The 20,944-nt window shown below is 37.3% G+C and overlaps 1 protein-coding gene across 2 annotated transcripts in view; it reads right to left on the bottom strand.

Annotated features, from left to right (window-relative positions):
- Nucleotides 1-1,123: 1,123 nt before the first annotated feature.
- Nucleotides 1,124-20,944, bottom strand: part of LOC149075580 (Na(+)/citrate cotransporter-like) — a 48,713-nt gene continuing 28,892 nt past the window's right edge. The window contains exons 3-13 of one of the 2 annotated variants that reach the window (XM_089243078.1): nucleotides 15,843-15,958; nucleotides 10,523-10,701; nucleotides 9,645-9,723; nucleotides 9,213-9,353; nucleotides 7,811-7,930; nucleotides 6,985-7,065; nucleotides 4,700-4,807; nucleotides 3,734-3,914; nucleotides 3,472-3,633; nucleotides 2,964-3,101; nucleotides 1,124-1,593 (exon numbers count right to left, since the gene is read on the bottom strand). In XM_089243078.1, the coding sequence (XP_089099204.1) occupies nucleotides 1,378-1,593; nucleotides 2,964-3,101; nucleotides 3,472-3,633; nucleotides 3,734-3,914; nucleotides 4,700-4,807; nucleotides 6,985-7,065; nucleotides 7,811-7,930; nucleotides 9,213-9,353; nucleotides 9,645-9,723; nucleotides 10,523-10,701; nucleotides 15,843-15,958 (1,521 nt within the window). In that variant the 3' untranslated portion in view covers nucleotides 1,124-1,377. The remainder of the gene's footprint in view (nucleotides 1,594-2,963; nucleotides 3,102-3,471; nucleotides 3,634-3,733; nucleotides 3,915-4,699; nucleotides 4,808-6,984; nucleotides 7,066-7,810; nucleotides 7,931-9,212; nucleotides 9,354-9,644; nucleotides 9,724-10,522; nucleotides 10,702-15,842; nucleotides 15,959-20,944) is intronic. The other variant, XM_089243079.1, reaches the window with a different exon arrangement.

The following is a 20,944-nucleotide window of genomic DNA, read 5'->3' as shown; positions in this document are numbered from 1 at the left end:
AGAATTTTAACATTGAGAGAATTTGGTGGTAAATTGATGAATTTTTTGTTTATTTTTTAATTTTATTAAGTTAAAAAATAAGATAAGAAGGAATAACTGAAAAAGAAAAAAAACGAGATGAAATAATGGTAAAATTATGAGGTCATAATTTTAAATTTTGGTCATAAATGCTTGCATATTCTCAAGATTTTTAGGTCATAAAAATCCGAGCCCTAATGATGAGACTGTTCTACGTATAACTCAACAGGGAAGCATTCTCAGTCACTTTCAGACTCTAAACCAGTGATTCCCAACGTGGGCTTTAACGCCCCCTTGGGAGCGATAGAAAGTTCCAGGGGGGCGGTAGAAGCTACGGGTATAACATAGGATCCTATGGGTTAGATTGCGTTCGTTGGGGGGCGATGGGAGAAAAAAATTTCTGAAGAAGGGGGTGATGGGACAAAAAAGGTTGGGAAACTATGCTCTAAACGTTCATACTTTGCAAACTTATTCGCCATGAAATTCAGCGGTTTCGTCTCGGTGATGATGAATGAATCAGTTGAATCAGTGAGGACATGTTATTTTATACATACACATTGCTTTTCAATTGCTAAGGAACAGTGTTAGCTTTCATCACACTTAACGATAGAGACACCCTTCAAAGAAATTAAGTTTGGCACATTTTTAATAGACATCCTGATGTAAAATAGGACAGATATCACCGCATGTCAAAAAAAAAAAAAAAACCAAAAGGAAAAAAGATGATCCTTACAGCAATTGCGAACAGTTAAGAGAAGTTTTCCTTTTTCGCTGGAGATAAGGATAGATACGATTTCGTCAGTATGAGTTTCTTTGAAGGGTGTCTAACGTTAGGTGTGACGAAAAATGGCACTGTTCCTTAGCAATTATAATACAGAGTAGATTTTTGTGAAAAAATATAGTTTTCAATAAATCCGATTAGATGGCAAAGAGCAGCTGTGTTTCATCAATTATCCTGGGTTTCAGTCAAATAGCTGGCACATTACTCATGTAGCATGTGATTTTTCTTAGGTGACTGCCAATACCGCCATGTCCCCTCTATATTTTTAGTTTTTATGAATTGACCCCAAGTTGAAAATACGGGCTCATGAATCACATTAAGAAAAATCGAATATAATTATTTATTTTTAAAAAAAACAAGAAATATACATAAAATACTGATTTTTTTTCCTCCAACATGCAAAATAACATCTCCGTGGAAGAGCGTAGCTACAGACGAACGAATACAACTTCGAGGCTAACTGGAGAGAGCCTTGAAGAGACGCTGGGCATTTTTTGATGAAGATTCGATGATCGAGATTCATGCAGGAAGCTCGTTGCATAGGGGCGAAAGATGAACATGAAGTAAGATCAACTGGTTCACTGAGTAGGAATGATTGTAGTGTTAGCGATGGTGGTGACATTGATTCCTGAGTCCCACAACGCGTTCGTTGTGGTTTCGAAGCTCTGAAACGTCTGGTTATCGTAAGCCCAAGACGGGAATGTTTTTAGATTAAATATTGCTACACCGAGAGTTTGTATCATCACAAGCTCTACTGCACAGCACAATATCTTTAGCACGAGTCCAGGTTTTACCTAAAAAGGGTGGGAAAAGCGATTATTATAATTTTTGTAATATTATCAATTTGTTTCAGTTCATTTGTATGATATGCAACATTAAGGATCTAATACTAATACTATGTAATAATAATGTGAGGTTAATTATCTTATATTAATTATTATTTTTAAATATACTTTTTATCTCTCAATATTCAAGTAATTGGACGAGAAGCAAAAATTGATGTCTAGCTGGCTCTGGTCTTCTTGCATCTGTTCCCACTGACTGACAAGTGGTTCCCAACCCTTCATACTTCCAACCTTTCAGTCTCAACGATTGGATTACAGAGCAGCTACAAGCCGACCTATGTTTCTTTCATCGACTTCAACCATCCATATAGCACGAAAGATAAGGCTTCTGTAATATTATTGACCTACCTAAATCGTGGAGAATGTAAGCGGTTCCAGCACTGATCACGGGGCGGACTACTCGCACGGTCATATTAAGATTGAGGAAACCTTTCGAGATTCCTGCCTTCGCTCCGAGGGTTTCACTTCCTATAGGGCCCAGGGATCTCTTCTGAGATCGGTCTGATCAACTACATCTCTAGCCACGCAACTCGAGTTGAGGACTATACTTGAACCTGGTGATTGTGTGTGAGCAGTGAAGTCTAACCGCGGATCCGACCTGTGAGTCGGTGGATCTGTAAATGGGTGTTTTGTGCCACTTATGGTTGCCGCTTGACCTTATAAGCTTAATATGTCATCATTGCATACCTGTTTTCGATGAAACAAATATATTTCTAACCCCTGGAAGAGTGCGAAAGAGGCTAATGCACAAAAGCAAATACGTAGAGGCTTACTTACCCCTTGAAGTGTGTAGATTGAATGCGTAATCTTTAAAATGCGTAGGTTGAGGGGAGTACTCTTTAAAATGCGTAGATTGAGTGCAGACTCTTTGAAATGCGTATTATTCTTGCTCACTCTCAGACAAGTGTACGAAACGTGCGACCTCCCTAGAAATGCGCAAGATGCTTTCATTTTGTTTGAATCGAAATGTGTAGAGAACCTGCACACCACTAAATTGGTGGGGGTCTTACTAGCGTACCCGCTTTGTATATAGTGCAGTAAATTCACTCCATTATTAATCCTTACAGACTACAAAAATATCATGAGAAAGTTGAGTTTTTAGGCATATCCTCCAATGAAATTTTGGATGTTCGACGCACTATAACGTGTTAGTGTCACCACTCTTATGCCATAATTATAAATCGTATTATATACTGTACTTTTTCTTCTATTGTTGATTTTTTTCGGGTACCCCCTGGATGGATAGCTCATCACGTACCGCGGGTAAAGCTCAAAGAGTCTATGTCCTTAGACTTCAACTGAGTTTATTTCTTACTCACCATATCGAAAGTAGACATAGTACCAGCATCAAATACGATGGCGTTCGACGGATTGCCTACGGGTAACATCATGGCGAATGAACAACCAATCGTGACCGGCAGCATGAGGTATAGAGGATGGACTTGAATAGCTTGAGCCTAAAGACAAAGAAAAGAACGGTTAAGATGGAAGCCTTGATTTTATGCATCGATAAGATGTGGTCTGAGCATAGGCACCGAAACCTGGGGGCTGAGGCTGCCCCAAATAAATAACGAAAAAACAATGTAATGTACCCTTCCCAGTCTTGCTCGAGCCCCGTATACACGAGACGACTGTCAATTTTCAGCCCCCTAAATGTTTTCTTTTTGTGGGTGCATCTGGGTCTGAACAATTCAAAAACTTTCAAGTACAATGTCGATAACATTAGAAAAGTATTAGTATATAGTTTGGGAGCAAAAACGAATGAAAGTTGTGAAGTTTTCACTCAAAATCCCGTTAAAGTGAAATGCTATGTATAAAATGTCTCACCATCTGACTAATAACGGGAAGCATGATGGTCGCCATGGACATGTTGCTGATGATTTCCGTCATGGCTGATGTCATAAATATAAGTATGATGACTATAGTCTCCGGTGTCAAATAATTTAAGTGAGACAGCTGCAAGCCCAGCCACGCGGACAGGTGAGATTTCTGAAATGTGAAAAATTAAAAAATGAATTTAATCGGATATACTTTTACTATATACACAAATTCAATTAAGATTAAAATGCGTAATTTCACTGCTGATTACCTTTGCTGCCTCTGAAACAGTGAATCCGCTGCCCAATAGCAACAGAACCCCCCAGGAAATTTTCCTCTGGGCCGTCCTCCAGTCCAGCAGAGTCGGGCTCCTTTTGGTCAGCGAGGGTTTCGAAGGTATCACGAACAAAAGAAGGCAAATACCGATCGCCGGTGTGGCGTCTCGTATATTGCTGGAAAAGAAGAAGTGGGAAAATAAAAAATAGAAAATTGTGCGTCTCACTGAACATAAGATTTAAAAAAAAATTATGGGCGAATTTCTAAAATTATTGTGATGTGATAGTGTGTGAAGGTTTTTAACAGCTTTCTAATGCGAATATGAATTTAGGAAAAAGAGAAAATTCAACTGTCCTTGCGGGAAACCGAATCCACGTCCTCTCACTTGCCGTGTGAGCGCACTAGATTAAAAAGGTAAAACGATTCTCAATCTTTCCTTAGAGCTCGTGTTTAACGGGACCGTTCATCGACTGTCGGACCTAACTCAGGCCAAAGCTCATAATTGCTGACCCTGCCGGCGGTATTCTGGGATAAGTTGCCATCTGGTGGCAGGATTAGCAATTATGAGCTTTGACCTGAATTAGGTCCGACAGTCCACGAACGGTCCCGTTTCAACGCGCACGAGCTCTAAGGAAGGATTGGGAATCGTTGTCGTTGCCTTTGAAGTCTAGGGCACTCGCCCGGCAAGTCAGGGGACTTGGATTCGATTTCCCGCAAGGGAATTGAATTTTCTCTCTTACCTAAATTCATCTTCGCATCAGCCAGCGGTTGAAAACCTTCGTATGGATAACGAAGAGTGATATCATCCTCGGATACGTCATAGTATGTGAATTTTTTTTTTTCAATGATATGTAATATTGTCAAGTTGCTCGAAAATATCCGGGTAAAATGTTTCCGAAATACGTCATCAAATTTTTCATACGTGACATCCAAAATTGCTTCAAATCTCGTAATAACTTACTTGCCTTCAGGAAAGAGATTCGCCCATCCTTGGATGAACTGAGGATCTCTTAGGAACCATAAAACCACTAGTAGCAAGAATAACGTGAGCACCGCTATCTCGTGGAACCTAAAAAATCAGAACTATTTTCAAACACTGAAAATTCAGGTTCATTTATCAACTTATACTAATACAAGGCCACAACAGGCAAAATGCTCATTAACTCATTCAATAACTTTTTTATGCCCTTAGTGTCCTCTCATGCTGTGCCATTTAATCGAAAACATTTCTTTTCATATATTTATATAAATATTGTACAGATTAAGCATCTTCAACTTTTCAGATATTGGGGGGCAACATTAAAACTTCTCATTAACACCTTAACGATCAGGGACGAGATATCCCGCCCAAACGCAAATGGAAGAAATTCATTCCAGCACTCCATGTGTTTTTTTACCTTTCTTCCTCATCATCGCGAAGCTTCATTGTAATTTCATGAGAAGGAGTTGTTGTTTTTTTCCCTTCCCGTTATTTCTGTACTTCTGTTTAGTGTTCCCCACGTGTAATAGCTTTCTGCTATACATTTATACAGGAGAGTGAGAGATAGAGAGAGAAAGAAAGAAAGAACAAGTAGGGAGAGGGTGAAAAAGAAAATTGAGGAGGAAAGTGAAATGCAGATCATCAGGTTTGTTGCCAAAAGTAATAGTCGTGAAGGAATTCAGTCCACGGGACACAAAATCATACTGTGGTATTTATAATTGCAAAATGGTAACCGGATTCACTAGAACTTACCCGGTCGATAAGCTGCTCGCCTAAAGTACCAAAGGATGTTTAGATGTGTCGCGAGTTCGATACCCGGTTCGTCCTTGTCAGAAAACTTTCCTGACACAGGGGGTACAACAGAAACGGCGACGGGAAAAAATTACTACCGCAGGGAGTCCCCCCATCGAGGGGTTAGCGCACCAACCTCTCGATGAGCATGAAAAACAAGCCGGCCGTTCGGAATCGTCATAAATTGTAAGTCCCGGTATAATTAGCTCTGGTGTGCAGAAAATGGACGTGGTGCGAAAAAAATGATCAAGAACTTGCACAGTGGTATTTTAGTGGAGGGACCAACTGTTTCCGAGTAAAACGGGAGGGGGGCGGGAGCGCAAGTTATTGAAATAAAGAAAATGTATCTTATTTTTTCCGATATTACCTCTTTCATCAAATATGAATTTTCATTAATTCAGAAATCATTTTCTTTCACAATTTTGAATTTCGTTGAATCAGAAATAACCTTTTTTATATTAAATATGCGTTTCCATGTATAATTATAATAAGAATATAGTAAATTGAATGACGAAATAAAATCAGAAAAAAACCAACCACAAGTTTAAAAAACTACTAATAAACAAAGTCAATGCAATTGAATAATGATTTATATGTACTTTTTTTCCCCCACTTTACGAATGTAATAAGGACTGAATATTATATCTTGAATTATATATACACATCATTGGTCTGTTGTCAACCCCAAATATATATATATAGTATCAATATACCCCCTGGACGGATTATGTAATCCCTTTGGCTAATAGGTAAATGGTAATGCAGTCGAATCCCGTTTTAACGAATACCGTTAAGTGAAAAAAATCTCGTTTAACGAACACTTTTTTAATCCCCCTTTTAAGTTTATATAGGAGCAATGCATAACTCTGGAATTCCTTTATAATGAAATTTCGTTATAACGAAGCGATTTCTCCAGTCTCTTGGAGTTCGTTATAATGGGATTCGACTGTATATATGTTTTTGTATATTGCGTTTGTATATTGCGTTTGTATATTGCGTTTGTATATTGCGTTTGTATATTGCGTTTGTATATTGCGTTTGTATATTGCGTTTGTATATTGCGTTTGTATATTAGTGCTAAAATAATTTCTGAATGTAATTGAATTTATTGTATTTAAAATGTAATTGAAATTATTCATTTCCATTAATGTGTATTTCAGCATTTCCGTAGATTTGGCAATTATACATGCCTTTTTTGAAAGTTGACACTTTTCCCTCTCTGAATAAATATATTACGTTAAATCAGGACCTCCAAAAAATGTTTAGGTCGTGTTCTCACAAACTTTTTAAGATGGTCATTAAAGGCCATTGTATCAAACCTCAGAAGAGTGAATTTTAAAATTTAGGCATTTTCCCAAAAAGACCGATGCTTCGCTACAAAGGGCTCCGCGGCTACACGTGGCCCTCGGACCAGGCATCGAAAATAGACACTTTAAAATACAAAATAAAATGAAAATAAACAATAATCAACTTACGATATCGTCCCCAGTTCTTTGTAACTTTTCAAGATGGCCTTCTTAGCAGCCGCTTCAGTTTTCTTGTCATTTTGAGCACTGCTAAAAATTTTCGTGAACGTGCATTAATTTAAGAAATTTGAAAATCGTAATTGAAGCACAAATGTACAATCGTAGTTTTAAAACATAATTAATAGGTACAATCTCTGAGCCGTATTTAGTTGTTTAATAATCCGAAGAATAAACTGATCACATTACGTATCGATCTTTGATTAGATCTAAATTTAATTTTTGCCATATCATCAATATGATCCGTGAAACCTCACGGCAGCATCGACAAGATACCTCGACTAACTTGATGTCTTTTATTAATGTCAATTACGCGAGATATCTCGTCTCTTTAAAACCTACTTATTTCGGCAATGACGAGACGAAATACTGCGTTGCACTTTTTTTTATTAGTCAAACGTGGTTTTCCATTCCCACCCTCCAACCTGTAAAATCAACTGTCAGTGGGAGGAGGCAGCACTTGTTCAAAGTTGGATAACAAAGAGAGACGTTTCCTCCCCATTCCCTTCGGGGTAGTATAGGAATATGCGTACCGAAAAAAATTATAGAAAATTCCGGAGTATTTATTTTTCTCGGTTTTTTATATTATTCTCGCAGTTGGAGGGGAAAGCACTATCACCTGCACAAAATCTGAAAAAAATACGTACTCTTCTTGAAAAAAGGTGTGGCGTTTTGTAGAGGGTTTGGTGATTTCTACTGTGTGTGTTATTTAATGTGGATCAGTGAAATTTTAAAATTCGTTTAAAAGGTTGAGGAATAATCAGTGAACCAAACTCACCAACATGGCAGGAAGTATAACTGCAACCCGATCCAACAGATGATTACGCATATGATCATACCAGGTACATTGTACATTAGCCAAGATGCAAACGTTAGCTCTGTCGACTCTGGAAACGTCCTACGGTAGAAAAACATATGTTAAAGGGAAAATTGTGTACAAATGTTTAAAACTGAAACACCACAAAAATGTTATTCTGATATGTGCATCTCTAGAGGTGGCACATACAAGAGGGGCCAGAAAATGTATCAATTCATCTGTATATTTTAATTTTAAATGTTTAAGTTGAAATGAAATTCTTTATTCAGGACGACGAGATCGTAATGTGAATAATGAAAAATTTAAGCTGAATGATACTGTAAGTCAGAAGTCTTCAACCTTTCTCCTAGTCGCGAGCACTGCTTGTACCCATCATCAAAAGAAGAGCACCCTTAGGGCAAGTTTGACATACGAATGCGTTAAAAATCTGGATGATTTTTATCCTTGAATGCAATTTGTAAAAGTTGTTTAATCAGAACGTTGATTAAGTGCTCGTGAGCACGAATTCGGGCAACGTGCATAGAGTACTATGAGTGCTTCAGGGAGCACCGTCGTGCTCGCGAGCAGCAGGTTGAAGATGCTGCTATAAACCCACGTTTCTTTTAACCCACGATTTTTGTTAAACTTTAAGATTTCCCAAGAGATCTTGTTATATCTCTGTGAGATATAACAATACGAGGACAAATGGTTCTATTTATTTTATAGAATTCTCAAAGTTCCCTAGAATACAGGTATTTTCAAAAAAGATTAAGAAATGTTGCTACAATTAGTTTTCCGCCACCTAAAAAGTCTGGAAACCAGTGCTGTAAACGATCACAATTACGTTTACTGCACCACGCCTCACCATTTATTCAGAAGTCAAGTTTGAATAAGGTGGAATGAAACTTTATTTGGAGCATACATTAAGACTCGAGCGTAGATTAATGATGGGAAATCAATAGTATACGTGTGTAATTAATTTAAAATGATGCAATCAGTGGCCCATAAGTTCGAGACGTGCTGTTGAGTTTTAGCTGTTTTCTCATCACTCGAAATGTCTCGACTGAATTTAACCTATCGGGGATCCTGAAGGATGGTGCTTATTGGAAAAAGCCAATTAGATGCGTAAGTTTTAGAAAACTAGAGAAACATCACAGAAAATAATTCCTGCAGCTGTTCTGTGATATCGACAATGTCAGGATGCTGATGTGATGGCCACTTCCAGTGTCAATTACAAAATTCAAATATCTCTCTCTGACACAATTCTTCTTTTCGTGTAAATACTTGAATAAATAAATACGATTTAAATACAATTTTAAACAATATTACAATGTTTTCTGAATAAAAATAAAAACAGTTCAATTGTTCAAATTTTGAAACCTACTCTTCCATGATTCCTTTCAAAACTAAGTTCGGTCCCGAGCCAATCACAGTGCCGGTACCGCCACAATTAGCCGAATACGCTATGCACAGCAGCAGCGCATTCCTCAATTTCTTATAATCTTGTTTTTGGTCTTCTCTTTCTCTAATTAAGAAAAAAAATATATAAGATAACGATTCGTAGTGCTTTCTCATTGGGAAAAAAATGTTCGCGTCAAAAAAGACAAGCACGCACAGAGATATATACACGCGTAGGCCTATGCCCCAACCCCAAATTGTTTAACGATTTTATACCAGTCTCTCCCTGGTGAACAAACAGCAATAAAATTCATTTTATTTATTTTTTTCAAGTACTCTGCATGTATTAAGATAACAAAAATCATTCATACTTAGAAACATGATTAGAGATAAAGTTTAATATTCACAGTGTACTTACGAAATGCTCAGGGTGAACTGGTTTTTGCTGAGATCTGGCCTCCATAAATCATTCGGGAGAGTCGGAGAGAGTGGAGGAACTGAAAAAATTAAGCAGTGAAAAACATCAGATAAATGTAATCTTTGCGTAAAATGTTTTTCCATATGATGCATAGAAAAACTGTCTTCTTTATTGAGACCTTTCTTAATTTTCTGATGAGCAATTAAGACTACTACTGCGACTAAACCGCACATCCAATAAAATCTTCGCCCGTGGGGCATAGGATGTTGACTTGGTACAGGGTTTCCAGAAAAGACTGCCTAATTTGAAATGACATATATTGGAAACAATGGTGAACAGAAAGATGAAACTAACAGTTTGCTTAATGGGCAGGCCTGGAATTTAAAATACACGGGGTTTTGAAAATAGTTACGATTTAGGCCAATAGATGGTGCCACAGTCATTTAAACAGTGATTGATATTGTCCTTCATAAATATGGATCAAATCATATTGCAATGGATTCAAAATGAGGCCCTTGACTAGTCAGGCTGTGACAAAAGTATTGAGTGGAATTTAAAGCCTCTTTCTTGCTATTAATACGTATGCCTGCCTGATTGGATGTATTGGTAAAGATTATACAGCGGCTGAGGACTCTTGCTGTAAACAATGGCCTTCAAATGACAACACAAAAAGTCGGGAAATAAAACAACTGTAGAGCCATCTGTCAGTTATAACTGTGATTAATTTTGAAAATCATTGTATTTAAAATTCCAAGCCTGTCCTATTAAACACACCGCTTGTTCTAACTTTCTACTATCGCGGTTTCCAAGTTATGTCGTTTCAAGATGGAGTTCCTTTCGAAACACCCCGTGCGTAATTAAAATTTTTTTATTCGTACCAGCTTTATACGTGGCCAATTTGAAAGACTGCGTGCCTACAATTAGGCCGTTTTGTTCTTCTTCTTTCTCGAGCTCTCTGAGCACAGCATCAACGATTGGTACCATCATGGCCGTCGTAGCCGTGTTGCTTATCCACATCGAGAGGAACATCGTGGTCAACATGAAACCCAGCATCAACCTGTAAAAATATATCCAGTTATCACTGCTAACATTCAAAAAAGTCAATCATTACCAAATAAATATCTGTTCTGAAAATAAAATGTCAAGTAGTTTTTAGAAAGTTATACATCGTCGTGTCTCGCGATTCGGCACTAATTTCGAATTAAGGGACAATATTTACCAAATGAGTATCAGACATGAGAAATACTATAGAGTAAAATATAAGATAAAGTAAATAAAAGATAATACTATGTAACTCGCTGAATTGAAAGCTAAATGCTGGATACAAACGACATACAATTTGTTCAGTCATTCCCCATTGTGTGATTTATCGCTCTTTCTTTCCACTTTTCTTGAAAGTAGATAAGAAACTGGTTGATTGAACTTTAAATCTTCAATCAAATCCTCCTAGTATAACACAGATTTTTCCAGAAACTTTTTCTGTCTGTATCTGCTTATGACATGGAAAATTCAAGTATTTGCCATCTTTGTTTCGAAAAATGGGAGATGATGGCAGCACCAGCAAGAACACGAAATACGCCGAATTATAACCACATAAATACGTTAGGGCCACCCACACATACACTCAAAACACACACATTCAGGCTACCAATTCGTTAGAAATTCGGTAGAGGAATGTGTACGAGGTAAAGGTACGGTTAAGTAGTAGCAGTAGGCTATATCTGCTCTAGACTGCAGAAAAGTTACTTCTAAAGAAAGTTTTTTTTTAATTGCAAAACATGTGAGATGGGATGAATATGATCATGCCATGTATCTGTTTTATAAGTATCCCTCCACCCACGTCTGAGAACAGTATGGACAGTGCCGTCTTAAGGCATGGACGGACCGGGGTCTCAAGAGAAGGGGGAGGGATCTCACAAAAATGGGATCTGGTTGAAATTTTCGAAAATTTGCTTGGTTGGGCCTCAGAAAAATCATTTGGCCCGGGGGCCCATGATACTCTTAAAACGGCCCTGAGTATGGAGGCCTATTTCACCATTGAATCAGTCGAGCCGGCCATGACTTGCTTTGAATCGTTGGTACAATTTTCATCCTTAATGTATGGTATACAATCAGGAATTCATTCCCGCAGTTTTAACATATAGCTTTAGCACAGATAATCTCCCGAATAATTATTGAATCATTCTTGATCTTTCTTTCTCTAATCAAGGTGATATGAAGTTTTTATAATTCTTCATCGATTGCAAATTCATTCTTGTCAGAAATCTTCACTGCTGTAATTTTCACTCTAGAGAGAGAGAGAGAGAGAACCCATAGTCTTTTCTCTCTATTGCCAAAAAGTTTCCGCAGTTGACCTAAAAAAAGCCATACTCTTAAGCCGAGGTTGCGTCTTTTCTATAGGCCTCTGCGGGAATCTAACCCCCATCCTTTCATTCTGGGCGTGTGCGCTAGACTACTAAGCAACTGAAGCACAGATATTTTCTTTTTTTCGGAGCATACTTGGGCACTGAATGGGGCAGGCCTAAAGTACCAACAGTTTGAAATCTTAAATGCTGTACTGATTTTTTTTTAATTTTGATCTCGCAAACATAAGGCCCTTCCTTCTGGATATATTCAGGTGCCACCATACCGGTACCAAGACGGCCCTATCTTCATCTGCATGGCATCTGTAACTTCTAGATCTTCGCTATGTTCAACCAGTTGATCTTCTTTCCTGTATTACACCTCTGTTCACCTCTGTTCACCTCTGAACAACTCCACTACACCCCCACCAACAGACGATTAATCTGTATACGGGGTGCATAGGTAACAGGGCGTATGACATTTTACTGGCGAACCGTTCATCATAGAGGAATACTTTCAACTAGAAAAAGTATCCAAATAACATTTAGTATTCTATAGATATTAGATCTATCATTCCCATATCAAGGGGTTGCATAGTTATTAAAATAAAAATGTTAACTTTTTATACGGACACCATGTGCCCAAATCCCAATTAGAAAGTTTTCCTGTCTCTTCTGATGCCAACAAAAGAATTTCACGTATCTAAGTGCAATATTCACTGAGCTATTCGAATTCTAAAAACGGAGAAAAGTTGGGGAAAACACAGCCGTTAAATACAGATAAACCATTTTCCCCTCATTTAAAGCTGTTTTTTCCGAGTACTGCACGTTATTTGGATACTTTTTCTAATTGGAAGTATGTCTCTAGGATCAACAGTTCGTCAATGAAATGCCATACGCCCCGTTGCCTATTTACCCTTTATATAAATTCATTTTCTGTGTTTCTGTATGAGTGAATGTTCTCTATACAAATCTTCAATTTTAGACCAATCGTTGCCAAAACGGGACCCGACTTGAACACGATAGACTACCTTAAAAGTTCGTCAGAGCTGGACAAGTGCCCAAAATGGGCGAAAAACTGTTGGGCAACAATGGTTGTTTGGGCCTCATCAACCACTTTTGGAATGTTTACTTTGGTTAACAATCAATATGTTTCAGGCATGTTTATTAATCTGTAGTGGTTTGTCAGTGCTGCTAGTGTATGGAGAAACCCCGGGCAGCTCTGGGTATTATAACTAGTTATAAATTAAATCCGACAATTTCTCATGCACATGTATTGCCGGGGAAGAATATAATAATAAATATATAATATTCTGTCTTCAGCTTTGTATGCCTCATATATTATATATACAGGTTACAGAGGAACACAGAAATGAATTAATTTCCGCTATAAATATCTGTAAGAAACTCCATTCCGATGCAAATATTCAATATCAAAAAACTGCAGCCACAACAAGTTTATCATGGAATAAAATATAAACCAGTAAGAACCGGTTTCGAGCATGTTGATCCTGTCGAATCCAGATGGCACAATTACTTTTTGTCAACCTAAGATCACATGGCTTCATCTTTTTTCTTTTTTATCCCTCATGAAACAATGCTTTACTCAATATACAGTGCTATGACGGCTGAGAGAAAAAGCGCGTCTAACCATTAAATCTCCATTCCAAGTATCTGGAAAATGAAATGCTTACGCAAATGCAATAATTGAATGAAACGGTTTCCTGATCAAATAACACCAGAAAATAAGAAATGGCTGCCGCGTTCTCTTTGACACAGTTATGTCACATACTTGATGTCATCCTGTCACTGATGGGTGATGGAGATTATGCGTTCATTTCTGCTGTATTGTCGATTCTGGCTGTCAGCGTTCAGCGTAACACGTGCGATTCGCTTAAACCGTTCTTCCAGATGAATTATAACGTCGCGATCGAAGCCGTCAAAAGAGAAGATAAAAAAAACCGAAAGAAATACAGACACAGAAACAGTATTTCTGACATATTCATACATGTAAATAAAAGGGCTGACACATATGTTAGACCGAGTATGAGATGAATGTAAAACAAATGAATGGGGAACACACACTGATAATGGTATTGCTTCATTGGAATATCATATTTTGTTTTTTCTGTTTTTCCATAGGGGCCGTTCAAGTATTACGTAAGCAAATTTTTAGCCATTTTTGACCCTCTCCCCCTTGTCAGCAAAATTTCGTCATCAGCTCTGCTCCTCTGAATCCTAACTCATATTTTCATAAAGGGTGGTTGCTGAGGTAAGCATTATCCAGACCCCCCCTCTCCCCCCTTGTCATCAAGAGTCAGCAAATCGGAAACCCCCCCCCCCTTTTATCGATGATGACGTAATACTTGAACGATCCCATATGTGAAAATGAAACAAGTAGAGAGAGAAGAATCAGAATGAAAAAAAGAAGCGCAAAAAAAGTTTTTCCCTATATATCGCTACGAGATGAGTGATGCCGTTGATAACATAATCCGTGGCAAAAGTTGTAGAAATCTACGGGGGCTGTTCAATAAAGAACTGCACGGATACATTTTTCATTGGAATTGCCTCGAAATCATCGTAACGACAATTATGTACTACAGCATTTATGCCAAATGTGGCCCTCGAAGTACACTGATTTGGCGCGTGACCTCAAACTTAATTTTGTATAAATGAACTAAGCAGCACATTCACAGACCACTTAAGTGACCTGCCGCACATTTCCAGATCATTCCAACAGCCCGCGACACATTCACAGATCACTGAAAGTAGTTCGCGACAGAGCACTTTAGTGATCCGCGGCACATTTACATCTCTCTAAAGGGGTCACGTACCTCTTAATATAGAGAAAAGTTAAAATATCATTAAAAATTATATTTAACTATTGATCCGTTTTCTTCATTTTAATTTCAATATTGTATGGTTGCATTGATTTCATGTCATTTTATCATGACCGCAAGCTGTTTTCAATGTATTTTTTTTAAATAGTTTTTTAACCATATAAAAAAATACTATTTGGTTAAAAAAGTATTTTTAACCAAAATATTGGTCAAAAACTACCATGGAGGCTACCATCAGATCCTCGGGTTCGATCCTGGGGTACCAAACCCGAGGTGAACATCGATAGATGGCGCGTTCTTAATACGCCCTCACCGAAAGTCCCTTCCGTGCTCAAGACGAGGGCGCAGGTATAGCACGACTTTCCCCGGATAGAAAGATTTCCAACCCAACTCGATCGGTAGTAAATTGCGGCGTGGCGATATGACAGGAGTTGTTGTGCGGTAAAATAGTAGCAGCCAATGCAATTTAATGAACACATGAATTCCTTTATCTGACGTTTGATTAGGAATTGACATTTTTGGTGTCCCAATGTGGCATGTTCCTTCGCTTATAACGGAATCCTTTGATGATAAGAGATAATGGAATTTAAAAACTAAAAGATAGAAGTTATGAGAATCTTTTTCGTCGCTTTCACGCATTGAGATCAACCATGTGCCGACTTCTATGCATCGAGTATATCCAGGGAGAAACATATTGTGACAAAATGAACTGTCAAAATACTAGTTATATTAAGGAAACATATTTTCTGGATTTTACGCCCAGGTGAACCTCGGAAAGAAAAGTCATCTGGTTTGAACCGGGACACGAAACCAGGCCCTCTTGCATTCCGAGCAAGCATTCTCCCATCTGCACCACTGCAGACACGACCCTGCCTTCCTTATCTGGGTCCCCGTGGAGACCAAATGACTGTTCTTTCTGAGTTCGGCATAAAATTAAAAAAAAAAATCTGTTTCCTTGATATATTCTCTGTGGAAAAAGCGGTCTATATCTATACCAGTTATGTTATTTGACTTACCACCTCGCTCCAGTGCCGATAATCAACAGCACTCTCAGAGCGATCCTCTTATGTAGGTTGCAGTGCTCCACGGCAGCTGCCAGAGTCAGTCCTCCTATATACATCATGATAGTATCCTACGCAAAAAAAAGTAAATTAATGAATTGTAATCTAAAACGATGATTATAATCTAGATTATCCCCATGTTCATATATTTCGTGTCCTTTTTTTTCTACACTCAAAAGATATAAGAATTGTTTTTCCTGTCTATATACAGTGAAACCTCCATGTAACGATAGTCTGCGGATCAAGAAAAAATGTCGCTGTAGTGGGGTTATCGTTACATCGAGATGCAACAGTTTAACATTAGACTAGGGGTTCTCAAACTTTCCCACCCGAGGCACCCTATTCAATGCTTATCGGCGAGCGCCGCCGACTCCCTTGTTTAATATATAAATATTCTTTGTCTAACAAAGAATATTTTCGAATAGCCTTTGTCAGGGTCACCGCTCCTCGGCGCCCCGACAAAGGTTTGAGGTATACCAGGTCACCACGGCGCACAGTTTGAGAATCCCTGCATTAGGCTGTAGTCATGTCCAAATAAGACATTCATCCCCAAAAATATTAATAGCAAAAATAAGGTGTATAAGCCAAAAAGTTTGAGCATCCATGATCGAAAGATTTCTTCTGATTAAAAGCAGAAAAATAGTCTCGTGTATAACCTTCCCATTCCTTGATGTGGATCTTTCCTAAAAAAAACATAGTAAGGCAGAAAGAAATAGATCTTTTGACCCCGAGGTAGAACGTTCTAGAAAATTATAAACATGGTCCATTTTGCCACTCGGGATTCAATTTCTCACCAAATCTTATCTTTTCTTCGCTGGAAGTTTTCTTTAGACTTTTTCTTTTTCTCTTATTGGTAATCAAGATTGAATATTATTTTCTAGTTGGTAGATTAAGTGCCTTATAAAATGACTTGTTCAATAATGTCATCGAGCAGAAATTTGAATTTTTATGCATAATTTTCTATCTATATATATATTATTTACATATATTATTTCCTATCTATATTATGCTCTATTTTAACATTGTTTTAAGTTCGTTGGTGAATTTCAGAGACCTGTAGATGGATATTTCAAACATAGAGAACCAGGATACGTCGACTTGAATCACTTGATTTTTTTTTTTTAAATCATTGATTTGAATCACAAAATTTAAATTTTTTCTTTACTTCAATGATATTGACGTAAAAGTAACCTAGAATGGTATTATGTTGCTGATGTGTGGTAATGTTCATGATTAAAAGGAGTATAGAAGATTTTTGGGTAAATACAGACTTGAACTTAATCCCTAGATACAGTGCAGAAAGAAAGCTGCTCTATTTCTAGATTTTGTGCACGGAAAAAACTGCAGAAAAACAATAGAGAGTTCAACTTAGCTAAATTGCACTAATTATTTTCAATGCATTGCGATGTGGTGCTAGGGTTCCCGTGATTAAAAAAACAACGGAATAATTTTTTGTATAAAGCCTTGGATTCTATGCCCTAATTGCTAGATAACCAACATAAATATCACTGGGTTTTCAAGTTTATTTTTCATATTAAAATGTAGAATTTGCTTATTTTTTTGCCAAAACTCATTGAATCTGTGATAGAATAAAAATGTGTAAACTATTCATCGACATCATGCAAGTCGGAAACACATCCACCAATTGCGCAAGAAACAATTTTGTCTCAATAGAATTTGTTTTATTTAGTTGATGCTGAATGACCCTTTGGCTGTACATCCAGTGAATTGAGATACCTGCACCATATGGGATAGTGAGTTGCCACCACGCATTCACTTTAATGGACGGGGGGGGGGGGAGCCTCATGAATAGAAGGACTTTTCTCTACAAGAAAAATGTTGATCCATGAAATTAATTTGGGCTCAATGACCTAATGACCTTTTATGTTACATAAACACAGATTTTTAGTGTTCCTATTTTTTGCTTGTATTCATTAATACTGAATTAAATTTGATCGATTAGAAGAAGAAAAAGCAGTTAGGTGATGCGTAAATATGCATTCGTAATGATTAACAAGATTTGTTTTAATCAATAAACAGTCAGTTAATTAAAAAAATCCGATTTAAATCAAAAAAATCCGATTTTTAATGATTTAAAAAAAAATCATGATTTTTTCATACCATGTGGAGAACTTCAAAAGAATTTCTTTAAAATCTAACTCTTTCAGGGTAATTGGAATCAGAAAGTCCCTCCCCCCCCCCTATCCTTCCAGCCCCCATTTAAACGAGAATATGTGCAAGTGCCTGCTAGATAGAAAACTTGGTGTTGCCCTACATTAATTCTGCTTTGGCCAGATGGTGTTTGACATGAATGCTTTCATTTCAGGCAAACGCAGCTATGAATATGAGAAGATGAGAAGAATTAGGGAAGTTTGCGTGTCCTTATAACATAATCTTGCATTAAAAATATATAGTTGACCGATGACTGTCCCAAGAGGTCACCAGTTGACGTCTTGTCTCACGCAGGTCGAGCGGGAGTTGAGAGGGCGCTATCCCTGGGACCCATATTGTAGTGGGGGCCCATTCTGTTTTCTTACGCCTCTGCATTGAAACAACCATGGCAAGTTATTATAGGTTTTATTATTCGATTGAATTAATCAAACACCCTCAGGGGTGTGTGACAGATAAGGCCACACCGGACCCTACCTTAAATTATATGCCCGCACAAGTGGTAATATGAATTTAAAAAAGGTTACTTTTTTTTTTTACAACTATAAAATAGATAATGAAATTTTCAAAATAATGCAACAAATAAATGGGAATCATTCGTATGAGACCCGTAATCATTTTCTCTACGGGCTCCGCGTCTGGTAATGCTGGCTATGGATTCCGCCTAATCTTGAGGGACCACAATATTTTTCGCATGAAACAAATTTAATTTGAAAATTATGCAGTTATTATAATCTATAATTGAAGCAGTAGACGGAGTAAGTGCAACCAATTTTCAGCCAATTGTCGGATACTTAATATCCGACTTAATATCCAGGCTTTTAGTTATTTCTCCTTTCTTTCGTTAATTATAAATGCCTTTTCTAGTGCCTATTTTGACCATTTTTATTGCCTAAACTTCCGGGCTCTGGTGATGGAAATAAGCTGGAAAAGATAGCGTATTCAGATAACTACCGCGATAAAAATGATTTTCTATGAAACTGCGGAGGAATTTCTAGTTGGGCAACACTCAGGGCTACTACGACTTAACGATCGAAAATGCTCTCCTTGACGAGGCTTATAATCGAACTCTACGTCACTTACTTCCGAGTTACGTGGTCACTTAGATTCCGATGACTGATCATCTTGAGTCGTCATAAATTTTTTGCATAGTCTTTTAATACTAGCACGTTCTCTGACGGGAACTGACAGGTGAACCTTAGAATAAAATCTAAATTTATATCCGAATCCCTGAGAAACGATTGACCCGTTAACCCCCGTCGATTCCCATCGCATCAAACAACTTTCTGTTTTATTAATTATTTATTTTTTGATATAAATGATTCGAAAATACTCCTTATTTCGCCCCTGATGGGAGCCTTGGGATTTTTATGCCGGCCATTGCTTTTAAGAGTGTTCTAGAATTTTAGTGGTGACAGATCTGCTTTTTGGGTTCCCGCTAATGACGTAAACAAGTGACTCCATATCCGATAAGTCCTATCAATCCTCGAGAACGATTCAGAAATTATTGCGATTACGGTGAATTATTCTGCCTTGATGTAAAAACCATATATTTAATGGAATTATCATTGGAATTATGACTGCGTGAGGCTAGATACGAAAAAGAAACTACGATGGAGTTTAATGCAATTTTCTTTTTCAAGGATAGCGATGGAAAAATAGGAACATTGAAATTTCGTGTTCACGTTCATTTAGATAGCGGTCGTGTTTATATACTCGTATTTCAATGAGAGATGAAGAGTTTCCTAAAAAAATTGATAAAAATTACGGAAATTATGTAAACATATAGGGATATGTTTCAATACATGATCCTTGTTTCGGGTCCATTGGGTCCAATCAGCTTTTTTTTTCATACTTATGATTTCATACATGACTTTATCTCTGATGTCGTTGATAATAGAATATTGGATATCAGTGAAGGAATAAAACATTTCTTGACTGATTTTCTAATATGTTTACCTTCGAAAGATCCCTCCCCAAAGAAAGTCGTCATCAAAGAGTATCACGTCAATTTTTTTTTTAAATGGCGTTGAACAACACGTATAAAGTTGTGACCTTCTTTGCAAAAGTGGCAGGTACCAAACTAGCTTTGAGATTGTATTATTTGATTCCATTTCTAAAATCCCGGCATGGTATTCATCTTTATATACGGTATATTATTGTAGCCTCTCAAAAATGAGTGTAGTGTCATCCAGTGTTAGCCGAAAATATCATTTTTCAAGACTGATTTCATTCCTCTCCAAAATTTTGAAGGGTATTTTTGTAAAACAAAGAGTATCTTTTCTACCAGTGAGAAATAACTCCATTGAAAAAATTACTTAAAATTTGAAGGAATATTTTCACTCCTCAACATGCGTGAATTTCGCATCTAAATGCTTAAATGGTGAGCACTGGTGTCATCGCATATATTCATACTTAAATAAGACAGACAACCATAATATTTTTTATGGGCAGCGTCATATATTATTAATTAGATTCGAGATACAATATATACTTTTAGATTCGGTTGTTGTATTTTAGTTGTATTTGACAAGCAACAGGCCTACAACGATAAAATCTTCAATCATTACGCTTCACTCATGGTTAGAAAAGTTGATGGCAGATGGTAGCACTACACATAACAAGCATTACACAGAAACAAACTTTACGTCAGGTTCACAGCACGGACATACACATTCCAACACGCACCAATTCGTTAGAAGTTCTGCAGAGGAATATGGACGAGGTGTATGTCTGGTTTAGTAGTTATATTTGACATCCATATTTTTTATGATCATCTATTTTCAGCCACCTCGTTGGGCGATTTAACTGTTGTGGACTTTACGACTGTACTTGTATATCACGTTCTGACTAAATAAAACAATTATTTGTTTATCAATTAATAATCT

Source organism: Pholcus phalangioides, unplaced genomic scaffold (assembly GCF_987345545.1).
Source record: "Pholcus phalangioides strain wild (caught in Gottingen) unplaced genomic scaffold, Ppha-v1.0 ptg000015l_1, whole genome shotgun sequence".
Lineage (NCBI taxonomy): Eukaryota > Metazoa > Arthropoda > Arachnida > Araneae > Pholcidae > Pholcus > Pholcus phalangioides.
Note: the sequence above shows the minus strand (reverse complement) of the source record. Positions and strands in the feature narration are given on the sequence as shown.